Source organism: Oryctolagus cuniculus, chromosome 2 (genome assembly GCF_964237555.1).
Source record: "Oryctolagus cuniculus chromosome 2, mOryCun1.1, whole genome shotgun sequence".
NCBI lineage: Eukaryota > Metazoa > Chordata > Mammalia > Lagomorpha > Leporidae > Oryctolagus > Oryctolagus cuniculus.
The window spans coordinates 116,288,414-116,312,988 of NC_091433.1; the positions used below are offsets into that span (position 1 = coordinate 116,288,414).

The 24,575-nt window shown below is 43.6% G+C and overlaps 1 protein-coding gene and 1 pseudogene across 3 annotated transcripts in view; both read right to left on the reverse strand.

Annotated features, from left to right (window-relative positions):
• The window catches only part of KDM3A (lysine demethylase 3A), a 57,824-nt gene that overhangs the window by 23,050 nt on the left and 10,199 nt on the right, over nt 1–24,575 (reverse strand). For all 3 annotated transcript variants that reach the window (XM_051836602.2, XM_008254152.4, XM_051836598.2), the window contains exons 3-11: nt 23,632–23,787; nt 21,994–22,104; nt 18,384–18,486; nt 16,676–16,800; nt 16,371–16,443; nt 16,189–16,277; nt 9,145–9,308; nt 4,230–4,750; nt 571–775 (exon numbers count right to left, since the gene is read on the reverse strand). In XM_051836602.2, coding sequence (XP_051692562.2) covers nt 571–775; nt 4,230–4,750; nt 9,145–9,308; nt 16,189–16,277; nt 16,371–16,443; nt 16,676–16,800; nt 18,384–18,486; nt 21,994–22,104; nt 23,632–23,787 — 1,547 coding nt within the window. The remainder of the gene's footprint in view (nt 1–570; nt 776–4,229; nt 4,751–9,144; nt 9,309–16,188; nt 16,278–16,370; nt 16,444–16,675; nt 16,801–18,383; nt 18,487–21,993; nt 22,105–23,631; nt 23,788–24,575) is intronic.
• LOC127490427 (U6 spliceosomal RNA) lies at nt 10,611–10,701 on the reverse strand (annotated as a pseudogene).

The window sequence follows — 24,575 nt, forward strand, 5'->3', positions numbered from 1 at the left end:
TGGAAAGGTAGCAAAGGTTGAGAGACAGGCATGCTCAAACCCCACTAAATGGGCATGGAGAATACATGTATCAAGGCCTTAAACACAGACACAGGTACACACACACTTCTGACAAGGAGATAATCATTTCTACATCATTCCTAGTGGCAATAAACGAAAATTAATCTTAATATCACCAAAAAGGGAACTGGTGAGATGGATCATCAAATACCACTCTAATGGGTTCTTACACAGAAATTCCCAAGTGTCTGCAGAGAAAACAGTTACCATGAACAAGAGATTCCAACTATGTACTGGGAAAGTATGATCAAAACAGAACCTGCAACACGTCAACCAGATCCGCCTGAATACCTCTTACAACCAACCAAACACTGAAAGTAGACTGAAAACTTACTTGGAGTTGCTTTTTCAGAACCTTCAGCACTTTCTACAATGACCTACTTTTGGAAATAGAAGTTTGCATTTTTAAGCTTTTTCACTTTAAAAAATTTTTTAAAGAAATCCTATGTGATGAGTGGATCAAGTAGGCTGTGGAGCCCAGAACACCTCAGCTCTTGGCCAGTGTCTCACCTCCGGAAGTGAAAGAAACGACAGAACACAGGCGAGTCTTTCGCCTGCTCCTTGTCTTTGCGGAGACTGTCCAAACGACACTCGCGGCACTTGGGCAGCTGGGCAACGATGTTAACACAGGAATCGTCCTGCACAAAGGCCTCGCCACTCTGCTGCAGCTTCCGAAGTTTAGCTGGGTCTGTCAAAACTGACTTCCGGGACGGGGCTGAGGAAAACAAAAAAGAAAAAAAAAATATATATATATATATATATTTAAAAAACCACCAATAACTGACTGAATTCTACTCAAAAGGTCCATTTTTGAGAATCCATTTCTCACGTCTTGGTTTTGTTGCAGTGTTTAAAAACAGCTCAACAGAAAGAATACAACTATCATAACAACTAGAAAACTTTTACTATCCATTTAGCAACTTTAAACTCCAAATTCAACAGCTAGGCTCACAATTCCTAGTGTATATGCTCAGTTCAAACCTAGAAAAATAAATAGTTTAGGGGGTCTTTTCCATATCGGATACTTAACTCAAACTTTCCACAACATTAGCACAGCACAGAGATGCACTTCATGCAACAGCATGACTTTGTAGATGTCAGGTATTTTTCATACTCAAAAAGGATGGGTTTAAGGTGTATTTTCTAAAGAACTATGTACAAGCTAACAATTCCAAATATAATAAAAATTAAATAGCTTTCCAACACAGCCCTTGTTCTATGAAGAGCTACCTTCTAAAATGCCTACAAGAGATGTCACTTTACTTGGCACATCTTCAATTTCTTCACATACAAGGCCCATGCAGGATAAAGAACAATGGATAAAGACAGGATTACAATTTTTAAGTAAATGCAGGTTTTCAGCTGTAATCAGCAGAACTTGAAATGTTAACATGGTTTCTAAAGAAGAAAAGAAAAAGTAGAGATGTAACAAGAAAGAACAAACAGTCTAAGTAACACAGAAAGGAATCAATCTGTAAGTCAAGAGCCTTAAGAATATTTTATAGGAAATAAGACAGAAAAGGCCTTTTTCAGGGTCCAAGGAAGATGAGACGGGGAAGCAGGTTCTTATACTAACAAAATGTAAAGAAACAAAAACAACTTTTGGGGTACTGGTTGAGACAGGTGGGAAAGGACAGTGTTGGACAAAATCAGAAGACCCCAAACCACAGAAGTTTAAATAAAATAACCATCTTCAATAATTGCCAGAGGTGATCGAATCTCTCCTCTTTTAAAGCAAGACTAGAACACACTGTAAAATGCTAAACGATGCTGTTAGTCCTTGATCCCTCAAGCATTCTTATTCACTATAGTGAAAAGAGACGTAAGAAAAGAGAGAAAATAAAAGTTTAGTAGTTCAAGGGTGGAAATTTAGTCACTTGGTTCAAGAAAGACATCATCCTTCGAGTTGGACGAGGCTTCCACAGATTACAGGCAGACAGTGCGAAGGTTATCTCAACTGTTCTGCCCTGGCTTAAAAGAAGTATTGAGAAATAATCAAGTTGAACTGTCTAAACCCAGCTTTCCACAGTGGACAGCAATAGCTGATCCCGTCAATGATCCTCTCCAATCAGAGCAGAGCTAAGAAACCCAGGCAATCCCTGCATCCGAGGAGCCGTACATCTACCCAAACGGAAAAGCTGGCAGCTGTTCGACTGCAGGCAGCTTGTGGTGTTTAGCCCCTAAGTGGAGCAAGGAAGCTGAAGAGTTTTCCATCAGGTCTTCCTGCACCCACACGCAGTACCAGCGGCCACAGCTCAGAGACGCAGGTATGCGCCGAGCACTCACTCCTCAGCCAGTCACAGCACACAGCAGAAACAGTACGTCCAGACTGATTTCTGTTACAATCGCATTACCTGGGGAATAGCTGCACATCTCAGTGAGACAGAGCTGGACTCCATAACTCACCTGTGTACCTAGCACGTGCTTATGAACTAGCATTTTCAGTGATCTTCACTAAAATGACTGGTTTCAAAAACTAGCTGAGTGTGTGTGCTGATGACTCAAGAAGAACAAACAGAACAAGGATATGGTTATGAATATTCACTTTCTTTTGGGAGTTACATAACTCCTGAGAACAGTAAAATCTCATGCAATTGATTTTATGCAAATTAACAAGTATATTGACTTAAGCCTCAAGAATGAAGAAGCTGGGTTAGAAGAATCCCTAGGCACAGAAAGGGGTTTTTTTTCCTATTCCTCCAAGTGTAATAAAAGACCCACAAGACAAATCTATTGTCATCTACTCTCACAGAGTTCTGTGATTTAAAAAGAAAAAAAAGCTAGTGTCACTATATTCATTTTTATTGATTCAAATGAAAAGCTTTTTTTTTTTTTTAATTAAAATTTGCTGATTTGTGGTGCAGCAAGTTAAGATACCACTTGTGACCCTGGTAGCCCATATCAGAAACTGTTTGAAGTTCCAGCTGCTCTACTTCGAACCCAGCTTCCTGCTGATGTGCCCAAGAAGGGGTCCTTGGGGTACCAAGAGGGAGTTCCAAGTTCCTGGCTCCTGGCTTCAGCCTGGCCCAGACCTGGCTGTTGTGGCCATTTGGAGAGTGAACCACCAGATGGAAGACCTCTGTCTCTCCCTCTCTCTCAGCCATTCTGCCTTTCAAATAAATAAATGAATAATCTTTTAAAAACCTTAAAATACACTAATACAGCTGGCAATTATCAAAAGGTATCTTTAAAATGTAATAGCTCTGAATCTTTTGACATGTGAAGTCATTCTCTTTTACTCTAGTGTGAGCTTCCGGTAACAACCATCATTGGAACGTATCCCAGACCAAAAACAGGTTGTGTACACCTTATCTGAAATGTTTGGGACCAGAAGCACTTCAGATTTCTCATTGTTTCGGATCTGGAATATTTGCATGTAAGCAATGAGAAACCTTGGGGATAGCACTCAAGTCTAAAAACAAAATCATTTGTTTTATATGTACTTATACATAGCTAGAAGGCATATATATATACTGCATGTGTTTTGACTGTGACTGACCCTCACCCTACCCCATCACCTGAGGTCAGGTATGGAATTTTCTACTTGTGGCATCACGATGGCACTCAAAAATTTCAATTTTGGTGCATTCTGGATTGGGAATGCTCAATTTATAATACGTACTAAGTGTACCACATTCCCTATAAGAGGAGTGTTTAGTTTTAAACTGTGGGTACAGCAGGACCTTTCCTTTAAGCAAAGAGAATCTGCTACTGTTTGAGTTGTGTCCACAACCACTAACCCAAGTGTCATTTTCCAGAGGTGATGAGATAGTTTTCCATCTGTTTCTCCCTTTGATTTCAGATCTGAGCTACCTGTGAAGCACGAAGTGCCACTTGTTCCACTCTAACCTGTTACAGAAAGATCAGTGGAAGGCTAGAAATGAAGACTTTCCTACAACCAAAAAATGGAGAACCATCTAATTACCCTTCTAATAGGAACCAGTTAAATCATCTGGTAAATGTATATAATGGAACTGTTGCAGCTTTACAATGCTGACAGAAATCCACACTGATTCATAATAAACGAACGGCAGGAGTCCACTTGTGAGACAGCTTATGTGAACTTTCCTACAAAGTCATTTTCATCTATTTTCTCAAAAGGTATAAGAAACTTATATACATCTACCATCACGTCCATGCTATCAATAAAGACATTTAGAAATACTCACCATTCTGGATTTTATTGTTGCTTTTTGTATAACAGCTTTCGTTATCTACTTTTACTGACGATTCCTTTAAATTCTGTGACTGACAACCTAAAGTGGAAGGTTCTACCTTTTGTTCTGCACACCTGTTAGGGCTATCACTACTGACGTCAGCTTTTACTTCTGGTTTCTTTGACAGGACATCAGACGTGGAAGGTGCATGTTCTAGGTGCTTTTGCAGTTCAGGAGTATGGGCAATTTCCAATCCTTCCTTAGAAGAAGGCTTTGTGGACAAGCAGTCCTTCGGAAGGTCAGTCAATGGCTGTGGAACACATTCCAATGTGCTTTCCTGACCAGCACTTGTGTTCGGCTGGTTACAGCTGCCTTTTGGCTCACTCAGAATTTTCAGGTCTCCCGTTCCCATCTGGGAGGACTGGGAAGAAAGCAACGCTGCTTTACAGAGCACATCTGCTTTTGTTCTCAGTACTTCAGGCTTCATATTCAGACAGGAAGAAAGCTCTTCTGGTAAGCTCTGCTTATGACATCTGAAAAAGACAGCATGAGAAACTAGCATCCTGGCCTTTTGTAATCTCTCCCATACCATCCCAAAACAACTGCTGTTCCCTGAGGCATCCAGCATAAAAGAAAAAATAGCCTATGTCTGGAAAGGGTGGATAGGTTTCGGTGAACTTGAGTTAAAAGTAATCAGTCCACAGCTCTGTAAAAATACCTTAAACACTGGAAAATGCAACGCAAAATTCTCTGAGTCCTGGCTGCTCCACTTCAGATTTAACATCCTATTACTGCATCCAGGGAGGCAGCAAATGATGGCTCAAGTACTTGGACCCCTGCCCCCAATTTAGGGGTCCTGGCTTCAGTCTGACCCAGGCCTGGCTGTTGAGGACATTTGGGGAATGAAACAGAGGATGGAAGATTGACTTCTCAGTGTCTGTCACTCTGTCCTTCAAATAGAAAACTTTTTTTTTTTTTATAAAAGACTTATTTACTTTAGAGGCAGAATTACAGAGAGGAGAGACAGAAAGGTCTTCCCTCCACTGGTTCACTCCCCAAATGACTGCAACAGCTGGAGTTGGGCCAATCCAAAGCCAGGAGCTTCTTCCAGGTCTCCCACGTGGGTGCAGGAACCCAACCACTTGGGTTACCTTCTATTATTTTCCCAGACCATTAGCAGAGAGCTGGGTGGGAATGGGGCAGCCGGGACTTGAACTGGCACTGGCTTTACCTGCTACACCATAGTGCTGGCCCCCAAATCACTTAAAAAAAAATTTTATTTATTTATTTGAAAGGCAGAGTTAGAGATAGAAGGAGAGGCAGAGAGAGAGGTCTTCCATTTACTGGCTCACTCCCTAAATGATCACAATGGCCAGAGCTGGGCTAACCTGAAGCTAGGAGCTTCTTCGGGTCTCCCACACAGGTGCAGGGGCCCAAGAACTTGCGCCATCTTCTACTGCTTTCCAAGGCCATAGCAGAGAGCTGGATTGGAAGTGGAGCAGCTGGGACTTGAACCAGCGCCCACATGGGATGCCAGAACTGGAGGCCGCGGTTTTACCTGCTACGCCACAGCACCAGCCCCCAAAATACATAACTCTTAAAAAAAATTCACCTTCATGGTAGGACAATGCATTAAGGTAAAAATCTTAAAGTATGTATACAGATTAAAAATCTTAGAAATCCTCTAAGGCATTTACACAAACTAAATTAAAAGCTAACTACATGGGCCAGCGCCGCAGCTCACTAGGCTAATCCTCCGCCTTGCGGTGCCGGCACCCCGGGTTCTAGTCCCGGTCAGTGTGCCAGATTCTGTCCCAGTTGCCCCTCTTCCAGGCCAGCTCTCTGCTGTGGCCAGGGAGTGCAGTGGAGGATGGCCCAACTGCTTGGGCCCTGTACCCCATGGGAGACCAGGATAAGTACCAGGCTCCTGCCATCGGTTCAGCGCAGTGCGCTGGCCACGGCAGCCATTGGAGGGTGAACCAATGGCAAAAGGAAGACCTTTCTCTCTGTCTCTCTCACTGTCCACTCTGCCTGTCCAAAAACAAAACAAAACACTAACTACAGGGGCCAGCACTGTGGTGCAGGTTAATGCCCTGGCATCCCATAAGGGCACAGGTTTGAGACCCAGCTGCTCTACTTCTGATCCAGCTCCCTGCTATGGCCTGGGAAAGCAGCAGAAGATGGCCCAAGTCCTTGGACCCCTGCATCCGTGTGGGAGACCGGGAAAAAGCTCCTAGCTCCTGGCTTCAGATCGGCGCGGCTCTGGCCATTGTGGCGAACTGGGAAGTGAACCATGGGATGGAAGACTCACTCTCTCTCTCTCTCTCTCTGCCTCTCCTCTCTCTGTTTAACTCTGACTTTCAAATAAATAAATAAATCTAAAAAAAAAAAAAAAAAAAAAACCCACAAAACTAACTACAGACTAGCAGCAGCATTAAACTCTGTCCTGCTATGAATATGTAACCAGCCCTACCAGTGACTAAGTTCATTCTTGTTGGGTGCATGATCAAGATCTAAAGCTAACATAATACCCAAGTCCCAAGTGATTACTTGATGGTTCACAGAATATTAGGGATATCCTTGAAGAACTTTTGTTTCTCTGAAATTCATCCTAGAATTCTTTTCTCAGCAAAACACAAAGTCCTTTCTTTTCTATCACACTTCCTCCTTCCACCCCTAACAAAGGATTTCACCTTGGAGAAGGATTTCTCATTTAAGCACTTAGATCAGAAACCTTTGCTTGGATATTACTAAACCTCCCACTGTTCCTTCTATTTCTTTTTTTTTTTTTCTTTTTTTTTTTTCTTTTTTTTTTTTTTTTTTTTTTTTGACAGGCAGAGTGGACAGTGAGAGAGAGAGAGAGAGAGAGACAGAGAGAAAGGTCTTCCTTTGCCATTGGTTCGCCCTCCAATGGCCGCTGCGGCACCGCACTGATCCGAAGGCAGGAGCCAGGTGCTTCTCCTGGTCTCCCATGGGGTGCAGGGCCCAAGCACTTGGGCCATCCTCCACTGCACTCCCTGGCCACAGCAGAGAGCTGGCCTGGAAGAGGGGCAACCGGGACAGAATCCGGTGCTCCGACTGGGATTAGAACCCAGTGTGCCAGCGCTGCAAGGCGGAGGATTAGCCTAGTGAGCCGCGGCGCCAGCCCCCTCTATTTCAAAAACAGTTCCTCCTTCATCTGACTGGCCCATGGCTATCTTCCAAGCTTTGTCCCAGGCCACTCACTCCCCCCCGCACTCTCCTACCTTCTGTGGCTGTCTTCCCAACCTAGCTGCTGCTGCTGCTGCTTTTTTTAAGATTTATTTATTTACTTCAAAGTCAGAGCTACAGAGAGCCGGAGAGCGAGAGAGAGAGGTCTTCCATCCACTGGTTCACTCCCCAAATGGCCGCAATGACCGGATCTGCGCCAATCCGAAGCTAGGAACCAGGAGTTTCCTCCGGGTCTCCCACGTCAGGGCAGGGGCCCAAGGACTTGGGCCATATTCTATTGCTTTCCTAGGCCATAGCAGAGAGCTAGATCAGAAGAGCGGCAGCCAGGACTAGAACCGGCACCCATAAGATACCAGCAGTGCAGGTGGCAGCTTTACCCACTACGCCACAGCGCTGCCCCCCAACCTAGCTTCCATGCAGTCTCTCTGACCCACATCAACTGCCTATACAGGCCACCACTCCTCTTAAGAGATTCTTCCCTTCAAAACCCTCTGTCAACCTTGTACCTGCTTTCAACCTCTGGTTAAACTATACTTTTCTTTCTTTCTTTCTTTCTTTTTTTTTTTTTTTTTTTTAGATTTATTTATTTGAAAGGCAGAGTAGCAGAGAGGCAGAGGTAGAGACAGAAAGGTCTTCCATCTGCTGGTTCACTCCCCAGATGGCTGCAAAGGCCAGAGATAGATCTATCTGAAGCCAGGAGCTTCTTCCCCATATCCCATGTGGGTGCAGGGGCCCAAGGACTTCCACTGCTTTACCAGGCCATAGCAGAGAGCTGGATCAGAAGTGGAGCAGCCGGGACTAGAACCAGTGCCCATATGGGATATTGGCACTGCAGGCGGCAGCTTTATCTGCTATTCCACAGCGCCAGCCCAAACTATATTTCTTAGTCATTTTCCTCTCCTGTAAACTAGTAACAATGCCACCTAAGTTATTGCTTCCTCATTTCTATTTTTTTTAAAGATTTATTTACTTCAAAGAGTTACACAGAGAAGATGGGAAGAGAGAGAGAGAGAGAGAGAGGGAGAGAGAGAGAAGAGTCTTCCATCCACTATTCACTCCAAAATTGGCCACAACAGCTGGAGCTTCGCCAACCCAAAGCCAGGAGCCTCTCCCTGCATGTGGATGCCAAGTACTTGGGCCATCCTCCACTGCTTTCCCAGGCCATAGCAGAGAGCTGCATCGGAAGTGGAGCAGCCAGGACTTGAACCAGCGCCCATATGGGATGCCGGCACTGCAGGTGGCAGCTTTACCCACTACACCACAGCGCCGGCCCCTTTTATTATTCTTAAAATTTCCTCTGTCACATTTCTTACCTGTACTTCGGGACAACTCACCTCCAGGCAGAGAATCACCCCCCCACACACACTGTAACACTGCTCCCCTTTCTCCACACTCCCACTGATCCCAGTCTTCCACAGACAACCAACGTGCTCTCTTTCCCTGGACAGCAAACACCTACAGATGTCAGTAGTATTTCAAGGAATCCTCTGCAAACATCGTCAAGTGAAGAAAACTGCTCTTTTCTCACACCCCCTTCACTTCTGTCCTGTTCTCTGTTCTTCCACATCCCTTCCTCACTTTTCAGCTCACAGACATTCAGCATTCTTTCCTTCTGGACACTCTAACAAAAATCTCCCTGGGACAACCTGAGATGAATGAACCAAGACCAAAATAATTTCTTAAGTTATTATGATTAAGCATCTGTAACACTACTCACCCTTGAGGAATTTTCGCTCCGAGATTCGGTGGAGAGTTGGCAGCTTGGGGAGTACTTTGCTGTCGCGGGTCCTTACTAGGTGGAGTTGCTGCAGTACAGCCAAGCAGTATCTCCTTAAAAACTGTGGTGGGGACAGACTGTACAGGACACATACTGGGAGAGGCCTAGAAGACACCAAACCAACAAACAGTAAAAGGAAAGTCCCTCAGTGGGGAATTACCAAGCGTTAACAAAATCAAGATTATGTGCTTTAATACTAAGAAAGCCAAATGCCAAAAACAAACCAAAAGACAGTAAAACAAGTGATAAATCACAAAATTAGGGACTAATTTCTGAAAACTGTCTTCCTATAAAAGATCATAAGCTGGTCTTTCTCAGATCGCTCACTCCCTCTGCCAGGGCAGTGCGGCTGTGTGCGATTACTTTGATAGTACAACACACAGAAGTGCACGTTTAGGTGACAGTCTCGAATGGCAGCGGCTTTACCTGCATTTGTTTTTACATGACTTGACTGCCCAATGCACTTCCTGCGTAGACTGGCAGGAGACCAGACCACATGGGACTCTGGTAGGCAGTGGTGTCCACTGGATACCAATAGAAGCCAACGCAATTAGGGTTGAGGATACAGTTCTGGCTCTTACATGCTCATCAAGTCACAAACGTCACCCCAAGCTGCAAGAAATATCAAGTTATAACAGGCCTGTGGGACAAAGTTGGGGACACATGGATCCCTGCTCTTTTCATATAATTTTGTACTCACAAAATATAAATATTAAACCCACTTACCAGTCTATATCATCCCTAAAAATAAACTTCCCAGCATGGAAAAAGAAGGAAGAGATAAACTCAAGCCAACTAAATAATCCATGGCTGAACTGGATGAAATTAATTTACTCATCTTCACCAGCCTCTTTAAATGTGCCTGAACTTCAAGTCACATACCTTTCGCAATTATTTGTCTATCTATAAAACAACCTTTTACCTTATCACCAAATATAAACTCCAGAAATGCCCCCCAAAAATAATAATTATCAAAGTTTTGGCATAGCTTCAAATCATTTTCAAGTACTAAATTATCAGGTCATCTTCTATACCACTTTAGTCAACTCAATTATGATGACTATTAGCTTAGTATTTGCCAAAATGTGTTTTTGCTTTTTTTTGGGGGGGGGGGGGGTAGGGGTGGGCGGTTGTTGACTATATCCTTGGGATAGTCAATTTTATCTCTTTGGCTTTAGTTTTCTAACTTCTCCCCCCAACATAACATTAATTTACTATTATCAGCATTAACTAACATTAATATATTAACATTAGCACCCTTATAACAGCAACATTACCATTAATAATTATTTCATACTTGCATTATGAAATATGCCAACAGTATAAGCAATACTGGGCAAGTAAAATTTACTATTAAACAACAGTAACTTTTTAATGATTAAGAGCCCATACAAATCAATCATGATAAAAATATGGAATGCTTCACATATTTGTGCAGGGGCCATGCTAATCTCAGTACTGTTCCAATTTTAGTATACGTACTGCCAAAGTGAGCATTCGATTCTTTAAAAAAGGAAATTAGGAAAGTTCATTTCTAAAATGTCCCTTCTGACTATAATATTTTCTAATACTTTATAAATGATAACGGCTTAGTCAAAGCTCGCTGACACAGCACAGGCATCTCGCACGCTGCCGCCTTTCTCATTTGGAGTTTGTTTAGCGCTGATGCACTACACCTTCCCTTAAATTATTCTCCTGAGGCCGACACACTGAAGAAATCTGGACTGCAAACCTAGGCATACATTTTCACCCTGCACAACACAGCCTCAACACCCATCAAGCTGCTCAAGTCAAAAAATCCTGTGTCTCTCATTTCCCATATCCAATTAACGAACCAATAAATCCTGCATGTATTCCTCAAGTATTTACTCAATCTATGCATTTCTTCCTATACCACCACTAGAGCACACATCTTCTAACTGGCCTGACTTCCTCTCCATTCTTGCTGAAGCCTCTGCTCCCAAGTGAAATTTACCACAGAGAAATCTTTTAAAGTGCACCAGAGGGGCTGTGGCATAGTAGGTAAAGCCGCCACCTGCACCATTAGCATCCCATATGGGTGCCAGTTCAAGTCCCAGCTGCTCTGCTTCTGATCCAGCTCCCTACTAATGCACATGGGAAAGCAGTGGAAGATGGTCCAAGTGCTTGGGCCCCTGCACCCATGTGGGAGAACTGGAAGAAGCTCCTGGTTCCTGGCTTCAGACCAGCCAAACTCCAGCCATTATGTCCAATTGGGGAGTGAACCAGCAGATGGAAGATCTCTCCTTCTCTCTCTTCTTCTCCCTGTATTTCTGCCTTTTAAATAAATAAATAAATCTATCTATCTATCTATCTATCTATCTATCTATCTATCTATCTATCTATCTTTGGGGGGAAAAATAAGTGCCTGCCTGCCCATTCCTTGAAAGCTTCCAATTTTACCATAAGAATAGCAAGGGAGTGGGGATTCCATCTCTCTGAGCTCACAGTGTACTGTAAACAAGCTACCTGATTATAGACCAGGTCTTTTGTCCTTATCTTGTAACTGAATGTCAAGCTGATACATTTTTTTCTTCCCCAAAATTGTGCTTAAAAACCCCAGTACCACCAGCCCCTTCCCTCCATGCCATTCTGGCTGGAGGTCCCTGACTTAAAATAAATCTTGCTTTTAAACCAAAAAAAAAAAAAAAAAAAGTATACAAGATCGCGGCAGCTAGTGCCTGCCACAACCCCGTGCGGTCCAGTCTCCTGCCAATCCCCTCCTCTCCTTTCACTGCTCCGCTTGCCCACAACACAACCCGAGTCCTTTCCTGCCCGAGCACGTGCTAGTCCCTCTGCCTGAACAGTTTGTAATAGCTGGCTGGTCTCACTACCTCACCCTCAAGTCCACTCAACTATCACCCCAGAATCTGATCACTCTTTCCAAAGTTGCGTCCCACAAGCCACCCTCTTATTTGCTGCCATGTTTTTACGTATCTTTTCCACAGAACTTATCACTATGAGAGCACCTTTTACTGTCTCCCCGCAACAGAATCCATATGCCTTAGGAGCAGAGGCCCTGCTCTTGTGTCCACTGTTAGACCTCAGAAAGCCAGACACGTGGCAGATGCTCATAAGACTGGTGGAAGGAATACATGAAAGAGTGAAAGCTGTTCGCACTTAGTATTTTTGAATAGCTATAAACAAGTAAGTCTTCAGAGTTACCTGAAGAGAAGGACAGTAGTAATGGTCACCAAGGCAGGTCAGTGTCTCACATACTAAACAGTCAATACACATTTGTTGGAAGAAACGGAGGGACAGAGGGAAGGTAGGAAGGGTCTTGTTCACAGTGGTGACTCACCACACCAAGGGAAGGATTTAGAGGAGCAACAGCAGCAGCACAAGGCTAAGAGAACTGGGTTTTGGTGCAGGACCCCGACACTTCCTAGCAGATTACTCATGCATGAAATGAGTAGTAGAGCACACTGAATACAGGGACCTGCTTACCGCAGCCTCTGGCACAGAGGGAGACCATTTCAGAGACCTGCTCTCTCAGCACAGAGGAACAGTAACAGTTTTCAGTTACATAACCAGGTATTAGAATTAGCATAACTAAGGGTGCTTTTCCTGTCAAAAACTGACCTGTATCCCTTTACAACTTTGCTAAGAGCGCAACAGGAACAATACTCCTGAGTCCCAAACCCATCTCCACGTGCACACCTCTGCACTGGCTCTGACTCAGCGAAGGGTCAAAGTTTCTTCTTACCTGAAGAGTTTTCCCTGAAGGTCTTCTATACCAGTCATGGCAATAGTTCCTCCCTGCCAGCAGACGGAGATAATATAATTGAGCATACGACAGTATTCTAACAAGGGCACTGCTGCTCGCATTCTCCAGCAGACTCCTTCCCATGAACTAAGCAATGTCATCAACTATAGGAACAGTCTGCTAGGCAGGGAAGACCTTCAAGGAGCCAGACGTCACTGGCAAAGAGGTTTACCTCAGCCAAATAGTCACCAAGGCAGCCAAGAGTCTTGCCTACCGAATCTTGTCTTCAGAAGCACACCCTGAAGTAAACCCTGTGCCAGTTCAACAGACCTGAGAAGCGCCACACAGGGAGAACCGCCCCGGATGTGTTGCTGTACTCACCTTTCACTCACACATTTCAAGTAGCTCTTGCTTCCCCCCACTTCCTTTACCTCCGCAGTCCTCAGCCAGGACAGTGTTCCCAAAACTTGCCTGATTGTAAGAATCACCCAGAACAAAAACTAAATGTACTGTTGTGGAAAAATATTCACAAGTAAAGTGAGGAGGCCACGAAAGAGTAGGTCTTTAGCCTTAAAAATCACAGCACAATAGGCCTCCATGACATATGAGATACAGGGGAAAAGTATCCAAAAAACGTGAACAGAGTGTCTCAGAGCACTATGATTGCATGCTTCTTTTATTTACTATACTTTTCTAGGCGAACCAAAAACTTTAAAATGAGAATAGCTATAGTAATGAATTCCAAATTCTACTACTTCCAACTTCCTTTAGAATGAGATGTCTAGTACAGAGCTCAAGAGCTGAAACATTTTTAAAACAAATTTAGTTCAAGTTACATGCTGAAGTTACCAAAGTTCAGCCTTATTTTTTAATAGCTTCGATTGTGCCCAACAATCAGTTGAATGGTAGATAAATTTATAGAACAGATAGTATGGGCAACACCCTGAGAGAGAAGAGTCATGCTCCCTGCTCCACAAGTCAGGCACAGGGGGTAATTCATATAGTTTTTTTAAAACACATGTTTCATAGGCACCTCCTTAATGGTCATAAACGTACTTGCCCCATCACTGACAAACTCGATACTCTAAAGTAGCACGCCTTTACAGGAGGCCCCCAGGGACCGCAGCCCTGCCCATATCCCAGGCTAACTGCTCTGTTGTCATTCCTCCTCCCTGATCCCCTCACCAACACACCCCCTGCCTATTTACACTGACGCTTTCACCATGATAGGCAACCAGCGACCCATTTCTCCAAACTGGTCTTTACTACCTCTACCCTTGACTGCTAATAACTTCTCCAGTATCAAAACCTGGCCAGTTATTATCCTACCCGGCCTCTCTCTCAGCTTCTAATACTGTGTATTACTTGGCGGTATTAACTTTAAGATGCAATTATCATTTACTTGGCATCCTGTTTATAGATGATTCTACATTACTTCCCAGAGTCTTCCTACCCCTATTCTCTTCTGAAACAGGAATCCCTTACTCCCGCCAGCTCTGCCCTTTTCTATAGTGGAAAACTACTCAATACCATAAATGACCACTTGACTTGAGTTTACTAAGTCAGAATCAGATAATCAGATTAAAATTGTCATGTTCTATGAAGCAGGCATTCCATTTGTGCTTCCTCAGCCCTAACACCTGATCTTCCACCAAATCCAATTAATGTTGCTTCCTGAATGTTCTCACTGCCTCACTTCAGGTCTGTTTATGGCAGACAAAACCACTAACCTAACTCGCGCCCTTGTTTCCATTCTCACCACCTTCCCTCATCCATCTATGAAGTTCAAGTCGATCTCCTTAATTCAAAGTCCTTGAACACCATGAAGATGCTCTACAAACCCATCCGTAGGAGAAAACTCAACTTCCTTTACACTCACTGTCTCCCCCAACCCCACGCCTCCTGTGCTCCAGTCGCAATGCGCTTGGGCAAACGGGGCACATTCTCTCACTCTGAGAGTGTTTGTCCAGGTTATCTCCTGAAGCACCTGCGTAGCTCCTGCTCACAGCAGCTTGTCCCTGGAGCCTGTGAGTCCTCTGCAAGTCTGCCTCCCTCACTGAACTACAGATTCTTCGAAATGAGGACTCTAGGACCAAGAATCCAACACAGAGAATATTCAGTATTTCTGGTTTGTTGGATGGATGTGCTTGAAATTACCTTATGAACTTTAAGGAATAAAATAGAAGGCAGTAACAGTACTTTCCATAATTAACTGTTCATTTTCCTAAACAACCCAAGCCTATACTCCTGGAAGACAGCTTTTAGATGCCTTGATTTACAAAGCTTCTGGTCAAAGTATCCAAGTTCCTGCTGTGTGCAAAAGGCTCAGGAGGGCCGCAGTCACTGCAGATTTGTAGTGCTTTGTGCAGCACAGTGCTTGCTTTGGTTCTTGTGGACACTGCAGTCCAGCCTGCCCTAGATCCTGAACCCTAGATTCATTCTTTGACCCACACGCCTTCCCATTTCTCCTTGCCCTACTCCCCAAGACCTAATGATTCTCTCTCAAATGCTGTCAACAATCTTCATACAATCTTGGTCAATCTTTAAACTCCAACCTGAAGTGGAGTAGTCTAAGAGTGTTTTCGATAATTACCATACAGGAAACTGTACACATGACACAAGTGCACTTAGGTATCTTAGTTGTGTAAGTGATTTGTCCTAATGACTAAAAACACCTTTAGGGGAAATAGGCTTAAGTTTCTTAGTTCAAATCCCAACTATTTCACAACAGAATTAAATCTGGCATTGAACTCATCAGGCATTCATAGAAACCTGTATTTTTCTGAGCAGAAATTAGTAATGAGAAACCAGCCACTTCCTTTGAAAAACCAGTATATTTATCTACTCAATCATAAATGATCAAATTCCCTTATCCTTGAGGAGGTGAGGGTCCTATTTCAACACCCAGCCTCCTGGGAATTATGTAAGAGGAGTCCTCCCCTCTTCTCATGCCAGGCATCCTTCCAACGTGACACATACAACTGAATTTACCTTCCAAAACACCTCCATATGGTGAAACTATCTGACCTATTGAGGATTTCCAGCAAATATAAAAAACATGAAATACTGCTTTACACACAAAAAATTGTGAACCAGAAACTTATATCATCTCCATCTGCTTGAGTATAGAAAGTATGGCCACGATCTGGAACTTGAAACGTGAAGAGACAAAGCAGCGCAGAAGACCTCTACGAAGAACGGTGGCACACTGTCCAGCTAAGGAAAGCTCTACGCAAGTCACAACAATCAATCCAGGTTACCTCAGAGCAAGGCTTGGCCTGTTTAGAAATCAGGCTTCCATTATTCTCCGAAGACTTGCGTTTTACGGCTCCCATTCTTGTAGGATTACCTAAAACATAAAACTAGGTAAGTTGGCTTCTCTGTTTCTCTTAATACGCGAAGGAGGAAAGGGAAAAGAAATGTCTTAATCAATGTATCTTACCACACGCCACAAAGTTGTCATGTACGACTTCAACGTGAATCAGTGATGGATCCACAATCTTCAGTGCTGGAACCTTGAAAAGAAAAGAAACTAGAAAACTTAAAATGCTCAGGAATATCAGCATCATTAACATGACAACTGGGCTTCTGGTAAGACAAAGATTACTTATGATTCTTTAAAAACAAATGGGATTATTTTTATTCTGCTCTAGTTTTTTATAACGTTTAGCTCCTAGATCATAAATCCTTTGTATAGTTACCTCATCCTGCCAAAAAGTTAGGAAGTGCAGTGATGATTGTCCTTACCTCCTCACAGCTGACCTGAAGAGTTTTTGATGCTGGGTTTCCATTTATTACGGTTGCTGAAAACCACTGGGTAGAGGGGTCCAAGCTATAAATTTTTACTTCTGAACCAACCAAGTTTTTGTCACCTTAAGAAAGAAAAAATTACTTAGACCAATCTGCATTATCTACCAACAGCACCATCAGCCAGGACAATATTTTTCTAAGTCTTTAAAAAATGCAGTAGGGCCGGCGCCGCGGCTCACTAGGCTAATCCTCCGCCTAGCGGCGCCGCCACACCAGGTTCTAGTCCCGGTCGGGGCGCCGGATTCTGTCCCGGTTGCCCCTCTTCCAGGCCAGCTCTCTGCTGTGGCCAGGGAGTGCAGTGGAGGATGGCCCAGGTGCTTGGGCCCTGCACCCCACGGGAGACCAGGAAAAGCACCTGGCTCCTGGCTCCTGCCATCGGATCAGCGCGGTGCGCCGGCCGTAGCGTGCCGGCCGCGGAGGCCATTGGAGGGTGAACCAACGGCAAAGGAAGACCTTTCTCTCTGTCTCTCTCTCTCACTGTCCACTCTGCCTGTCAAAAAAAAAAAAAAAAATGCAGTAGACAAATGAAACATTAAACGATTTCTATAAGACATTTCAGCAAAGCTGGGAGAAAACTTCAACTTCCAAAAGCTCTACTTTCTTATGTCTTTTTTTTTTTTTTTTTAATTTTTTTGACAGGCAGAGTGGACAGTGAGAGAGAGAGACAGAGAGAAAGGTCTTCCTTTGCCGTTGGTTCACCCTCCAATGGCTGCCGCGGCCTGCGCGCTGCGGCCGGCGCACCGCGCTGATCCGATGGCAGGAGCCAGGAGCCAGGTGCTTTTCCTGGTCTCCCATGGGGTGCAGGGCCCAAGCACCTGGGCCATCCTCCACTGCACTCCCTGGCCACAGCAGAGGGCTGGCCTGGAAGAGGGGCAACCGGGACAGAATCCGGCGCCCCGACCGGGACTAAAACCCGGTGTGCCGGCGCCGCTAGGCGGAGGATTAGCCTAGTGAGCCGCGGCGCCGGCCTCTTATGTCATTTTAAACACAGTAAATTCCATGTTAAAATAAAGCTTAAAAAATGAGCTTTTTAAACATTTACCTTACAGTTTCATATTTTATGAACTTTTCAAGTTTGAAGTTTTAGAAAATATTAGTTAAATCTTTCAGTCATCTAATTCCATAGGGAAAGCAACAGAAAAACTTTTTTTTTTTTGACAGGCAGAGTGGACAGTGAGAGAGAGAGACAGAGAGAAAGCTCTTCCTTTGCCGTTGGTTCACCCTCCAATGGCCGCCACAGCTGGCGCGCTGTGGCCGGTGCACCGCGCTGATCCGAAGGCGGGAGCCAGGTGCTTCCTCCTGGTCTCCCATGTGGGTGCAGGGCCCAAGGACTTGGGCCATCCTCCACTGCACTCCCGGGCCACAGCAGAGAGCTGGACTGGAAGAGGAGCAACTGGGACAGAATCTGGTGCCCCAAATGGTACTAGAACCCAGGGTGCCAGCACCGCAGGCGGAAGATTAGCCTATTGAGCTGTGGCGCTGGCCGGAAAAACATTTTTAATTTTTAAATATTAGAAATACTTTAAAAATTTTTTTAGAAAAAAATAAAACTTCAGGGAGAAAATATGACAGGACTAAACCCTAGCTTCTTACGAACTAATCAATGTTTAACGCATGAACTTTCTCTATTAGATAATTCACATACCTTGTAAAAGATGGCTCTCATCTAAGTGTTTCACAATCAAAGCTTGAAATTCTTTACTGACATTCTGATTATCCGTAAGGGAAAGTCGAAGACTATTTACATCCTATAAAATGAGAGAGCATTGTATTTTAAGGTAACAAGAACAATTTTTAAAATTTTAGCGGCTATTTCAATCATTTAATCAGATGGGTGAATGGTTAATTAACTGGCCATCTGGTGGCACCAGACCATGGCAATTCTACTGAACTGGACAGACTGAAAAGTTGGAAACCCTCAATCACAGGCATCCCAAGCCAGGACCATGAAAATTACTAAGAATGACTTAAAGCATAATTTTAAACATAACTTTAGCTACGGGAAAATAATAAACTTAGCTATCCAGTTGAACTGAAAAACATCTGTATCCTAAACACCGGGGAGGGGCGATCACAGATCCAAATCCAAAAATCAAAAGACACACAGATAGAATATATCTGTCTTTACGTGTCTTATCAATTCATTAAAACCGCTATTTTTAACAAAGAACTCATTTCATCCATACTTGTTTAACCTAGCTAGTATTCCAAATGTGTTATTCTCTACAAAAGGTAAGGGAGGCAGGAGGACAAACAGAAAATGTCAATGAACAGGCTAAGGCTTCAGAGTAAACCAGTTTTGAAACACTGAGTTCTTGGCAGCAGTTTCATTCTTGGCACCACTCCACAGCTTTCTGGCTTTGTGTGCACACCCAGCTATGATAAATGTATACAGAAACTGTCAACAGACACAACCTGCCAAACCCAAATTCAAGCAGGGCAAAGAAAAAGCAATGTTAAAAGTACAGAAGCCTTCCAATACCAAGCCTCAATGCTTTCCTGCCACTGTGAAATTTTCATAAGAAATTACCGTATATGAGCAAGGTCCAGGAGCCCAAATGTTGTGAAGAAAAAGGTAGGAGTTTTACAACATAATCAGAAAGGTTTACAAACATACACATACACACACACACACATCAATTCTTATTATTTGAAGTGATATTGTTCCTAAAAACACTAAATTCATGAAGACAGAATCATTGTCCTGGAGGAAATACAGAGTTAGGCCTAGTTAGCCTCTGGTCACAGCATTTTCTTCAACCAACCAACACATAACCTTGTTTAATGAGAGACTGTGTTGAAAGACACCTTATGTAATAATGCACATTGCTGATCTGTTAACCTCAAACTCATGGCTGAGAGTACTCTAGCTAAATCAAGTTATTTAACACATGTGTTTCCTTGAGACATATCACAGGCTCCTTCTGCTAAGGAAACTCAGATAAAAGCACTTCAGCACTACTTGAGAGGGTCATTTTTTTTTTTCTTTTTAATTTAAAAGACAGACAGTGAGAGACAAAGAGAAAGAATGCTCCCATTTGTGGGTTCACTCTTCAACTGCCCACAACAGTCCAGAGACCAACGCTGGGAGCTAGAACACAACCCACCTCTCCTATGTGAGCGGCAAGAACCCAGTTACTGGGGGCACCAGCACTGCCTCACAGGGTCTGCATTAGCAGGAAGCTGCAATCAGGAGGAGAGCTGGATATTAAACCCAGGTACTGGGACGTGGAACAATTTAACTGCTAGGCCAATCGCTCTACCCCTTGAAGACCATTTCTTTTTCTTCCTGATTTTTATCTGAAAGGCGGACAGAGAGATCTTCCACCTATTGGCTCATCCCCAAATGCTCACAATAGTCAGGTCTGGGCCAGACCAAAGTTAGGAGCCCTGAACCCAACCCACGTCTCCCATGTGGGTGGCAGTAATCCAAGTAGCAGCCCAAGATCTGCTGCTTCCCAGAGTATACACAAGCAGTCAGCTGGAGAGAGAATTCAACCAGGCTCTCCAACATGGGATGTGAGCATCCCAAATGGCTTCTTAACCACTATGCAAAACGGTGAGATAACACACACAAACACACATGGCATAATGTGGCTCTACATATACTGCAATAAAAAGGGCACTTTTCACAGTATGAGAACTGAAAGAAGGTAAAACATCAGCATGTCACTTATTTGACCTTGGCTGGGAACCTACATTAGGCAAATCAGACTGTTCACCACTCTGCACATGTCTGTGATCTATAAATAACCTCGAGTATGTAGGAGTTACAAATATTTTTTAGCAAGTAGGCAAATTCACAAACATCTGTGAATAATGAGGACTAACTGTATGTACAAAGGGTATTCAAGAAGTTCATGGGGGGCAGGTGCTGTGACATAACGGGTAAAGCTACCGCCTGCAGCACCAGCATCCCACATGTGCACTGGTTCAAGTCCTGGCTGCTCCACTTCTGATCCAGCTCTCTGCTATGGCCTGGGAAAGCAGTAGAAGATGGCCCAAATCCTTGGGCCCCTGCACCCTGTGAGAGATCTGGAAGAAGCTCCTGACTCCTGGCTTTGGATTGGCCCAGCTCCAGCTGTTGTGGCTATCTGCAGAGTGAACCAGCGGATGGAATACCTCTATCTCTGCTTCTCTCTGTAACTCTGCCTTTCAAATAAACAAACAAACAAACAAACCTTTTAAAAAAAGTTGTTCATGGAAAAATGTCTACTATAAAATTATGCATGAATTTCAAAATGTTGCTCCAAAAAGAACTTTTTAAAAATCATATTCTCTTGTACGACAGTGTCATTTTAAAAACAAGCAAAAAGGATTTATTTATGTATTTATTTATTTGGAAGGCAGAGTGACAGAGAGAAAGGGGAGAGACAGAAAGAGATCTTCCTTCTGCTGGTTCACTCCTCAAATGGCCACAAGAGTCAGGACTGGACCAGGCTGAAGGCAGGATCCTGTTACTCCATGCAGGTCTCCCACATGGGTGGCAGGAGCCCAAGCACTTGGGCCATCTTCTGCTGCCTTTCCAGGTGCATCAGCAGGAAGCTGGATCAGAAGCAGGGCAGTGGGGACTCAAACCTGCTCTGATATGGGATGCTGGCATTGTGGGTGGTGGCTTCACCTGCTGTGCTGCAACACTGGTGCCATCTTATTTAAAGATTTATGTTTATTTATTGGAAAGGCAGAGTGACAAGAGGGAGAAAAATATCTTGCATATGCTGGTTCCCTCTCCAAATGACACCAATATCAGGGGCTGGACCAGGCCAAAGCCAGGAGCCTGGAACTCCACGTGGGTCTCCCACGTGAGTGGCAGGGGTCCAAGTACTTGGGCCACCTTCCACTGCCTTCCCAAGGGTATTAGCAGAGAGCTGGATTGGAAGCGGAGCAGCTGGGACTCAAACCCACCCCAATATGGGATGCTGGCATTGTAGGCAGTAGCTTAACCCACCATACCACAATGCTGGCTCTGAAACTCTCAATTTCATTTTACTATAAACTTTTTGAAGTGTCCTTGCATGTATGCATGCATACGTATCATATGTTGATGCAATCAACTTTTTGAAACCATTTTCACACACCATTAACTCTAGTAGCCTTGTCCTTTCAAACCCAAAGGGACAGCGTGAAATCCAATGACTGACACTGAGAGATCATATCTAACCATCAACAGCTTAGGGGACAGGTTCTTGTCTCACTAGAGAAGTTAAAAGTGTTTGTATTTCTATTCTTATGATTTAATACTTATTCTATTTTACCTGGATAGGCTTCAAAAGGTCTTTAGAAAGAAATACTCTTTGTTGATCTCCTAGAAAGCGAACAGAAGTTATGGATCCCAAACCAGCTTTGTCCAATAGAGATCTGTACACCTAAAACAAAAGAAAATGTTTGGGCCTCAAACTGTTGTCAGTATAATTCTGAAAACCAGAACTGGCAATTTTACACACAAAGTGATAAAGCCATTAAGTTTTTGTATTGACTGAATCTCATAAGAAATATTTATGCAGCCATAAGATCATACAATTTTTATTCAATTCCAGTAACTTAAACCAGATACATTTGGGACTTATTAGCACATAGGTCTAATAACAAATTCATTGTTTCCCAAAAAATATGCTAAAGAAAAATTGTTGCAAATGTATATTTTTTAAGATAAGGCCATGCTTTTAGCAAATTCTTAACATTTGCAAGAAAAGAAATAATAAAACACAGCTTGAATCACAACCCCACATCATTCCAAAGTCTCTAGCTGCTCTTCACTCTGGCAAAATCTCCACATTGCCAGCACCACATGCAAAGCCCTTCACAATCTGGTCAGTCTTCTATCATCCTCCCAGTCTCTCCCACCATCCAAATCAGACCCTCTTCTCTCAGCTCCAGCCCGGGTCCCATAAAGCCTACACTTTCCTTTCCAGACACAATGGGCACTCTCTTACTCTAACTGTACCAGACTTAAAAAGTGGATACAGCACCATCACATACTGACTTACGGTATCTTTAGAGGCAGGGGAACTGCCAACACTGGAAACTCTTACAAGGGGCAAGCCAACAGCTACTACTCAGCCCCAGTCTACTGCTCCCATAAGCAACTGCCACAAGGCCCCACTGCTGCCTTTTCCTGCAGTTTTTTTCAGGAGATATTGGAAATCTAAATTTTTAGAGGTACTTTCCACGTGGTTAAAGGCAGGCAACTAATTCAAATTTTCTTAAAACAACACTGTGAGAATCAAATCAAACAGATCTGAGTTTGCAATGCTGTCAGTTTCTGACCTCTGACCTATATGCATGTTCCCCTTATTACTTCCATCCCCATTTTTCAAGTGAAGAAAGTAAGGCCCAGGACAGCCAAAGGACCAGCCCAGAGTTACAGAACTCTTACAGGGCTGGAGTAAGATCCTAGATGTTCTTTAAAATGCACACATGTGCACACATGAGAAAGTGAGAGAGAGAGCACTCCCCCACATGCTTGGGGCACAGAAAGAGATAGCATATGCTCCCCCACATGATGGTTCACTCCTCAAATGCCCGCAATGGCCTGGCTGGGGCCAAGGCCAGAGCCAGAACACAGTCCAGGTCTCCCAAGCGGGTGTCACAAATCCAACCACTAAGACCATCACCTGCTACCTCCTAGTGTCTGCATTAACAGGAAACTGGAATTGAGAGTTGGCGCAGGGGATTGACCCCAGGCACCCCACTTTGGGACCTGGGTTTCTTACCCATTACGCCAAATAGCTGTCCAATAGATGCCCTCCTGACTCTTCCACACTGTTACACATCTAGACTATCATTCCCCAGAGGGCCAAATACAGCCCTAACATATGACTGGTTCCTGTTTCACTACAAATGGAAGATATGTTCTCTTCTCATGGGTTCTACAAAGCCTTAGCTTTACTCACTATTGCAGGCCACTGAACAATTTGTTCAGAAATCCCAGGTGACTTTCTTTCAGCCAAAACCAAGTTATGTTCTACTAAAAATGCTCTCCTCAGAAGACTGTAGACTTCAATCCATCTTCTCTTTCTCCAAGTTTCTCCATCAAACTCTACACACACCTAGACAAATAAAATTAAAAATACTGTATTCAATTAACAAACGTAAACATTACAAATACCCAAGCTGAGTTACACCTTCATTATTCTACTTGAACCTCTTACCTGGATCTGCTACCCACTTCAGCTTCCTTACTTTACTTCACAGACCAAAATAAAATAACAAAACATGGACCAAGCTTTGGCTCCCTAACTTTGGGATGCAGATGGTCCAGTTTCTATCCTCAAAGTAACCTCTGGGAAGCTCAGAAACTAACCCACATCAAGAGGTTTTTACACACGTTAATTAGACAGTAAACTTTTAGAACTGGAAGATGCAAATCTGAAACCAAAAGAAGCACTCCTCACACTGCATTGTATTTCTCCACTGCCACTGCCACGTGGGTTTAAGATGACTCCATCACCACGACCCACCCCCTGCTTTTGGACTCCTCTGGTATCAGCAGGACTTAGCGAAGGCCCAATCTACAGCACATTCTTACTACCCCATTCAATCGCATAAGCTGGGACATTTACCTCAGAGTTTGGAGTCTAAAACTCCTTGGTCACTTACTAAATGGACCCAAGTTTTCCAGAGGTGCTTCTAGCTGCTTATATGAAACTGAGACTGCCTTTGAAATATTATTTTCCAAGTAATTCTGTTATTTCTGCTTCAGAACTACCTATTAACTCTAATGCTTACCACTTGTATAAATATTTTACAACATTCAAAAAAAAAAATCAGTCTAAAATAGGTCTCTGGCAGTGATCCAGAAGTAGGAACTGTTCACAAAACCTGGAAGGTCATGTGC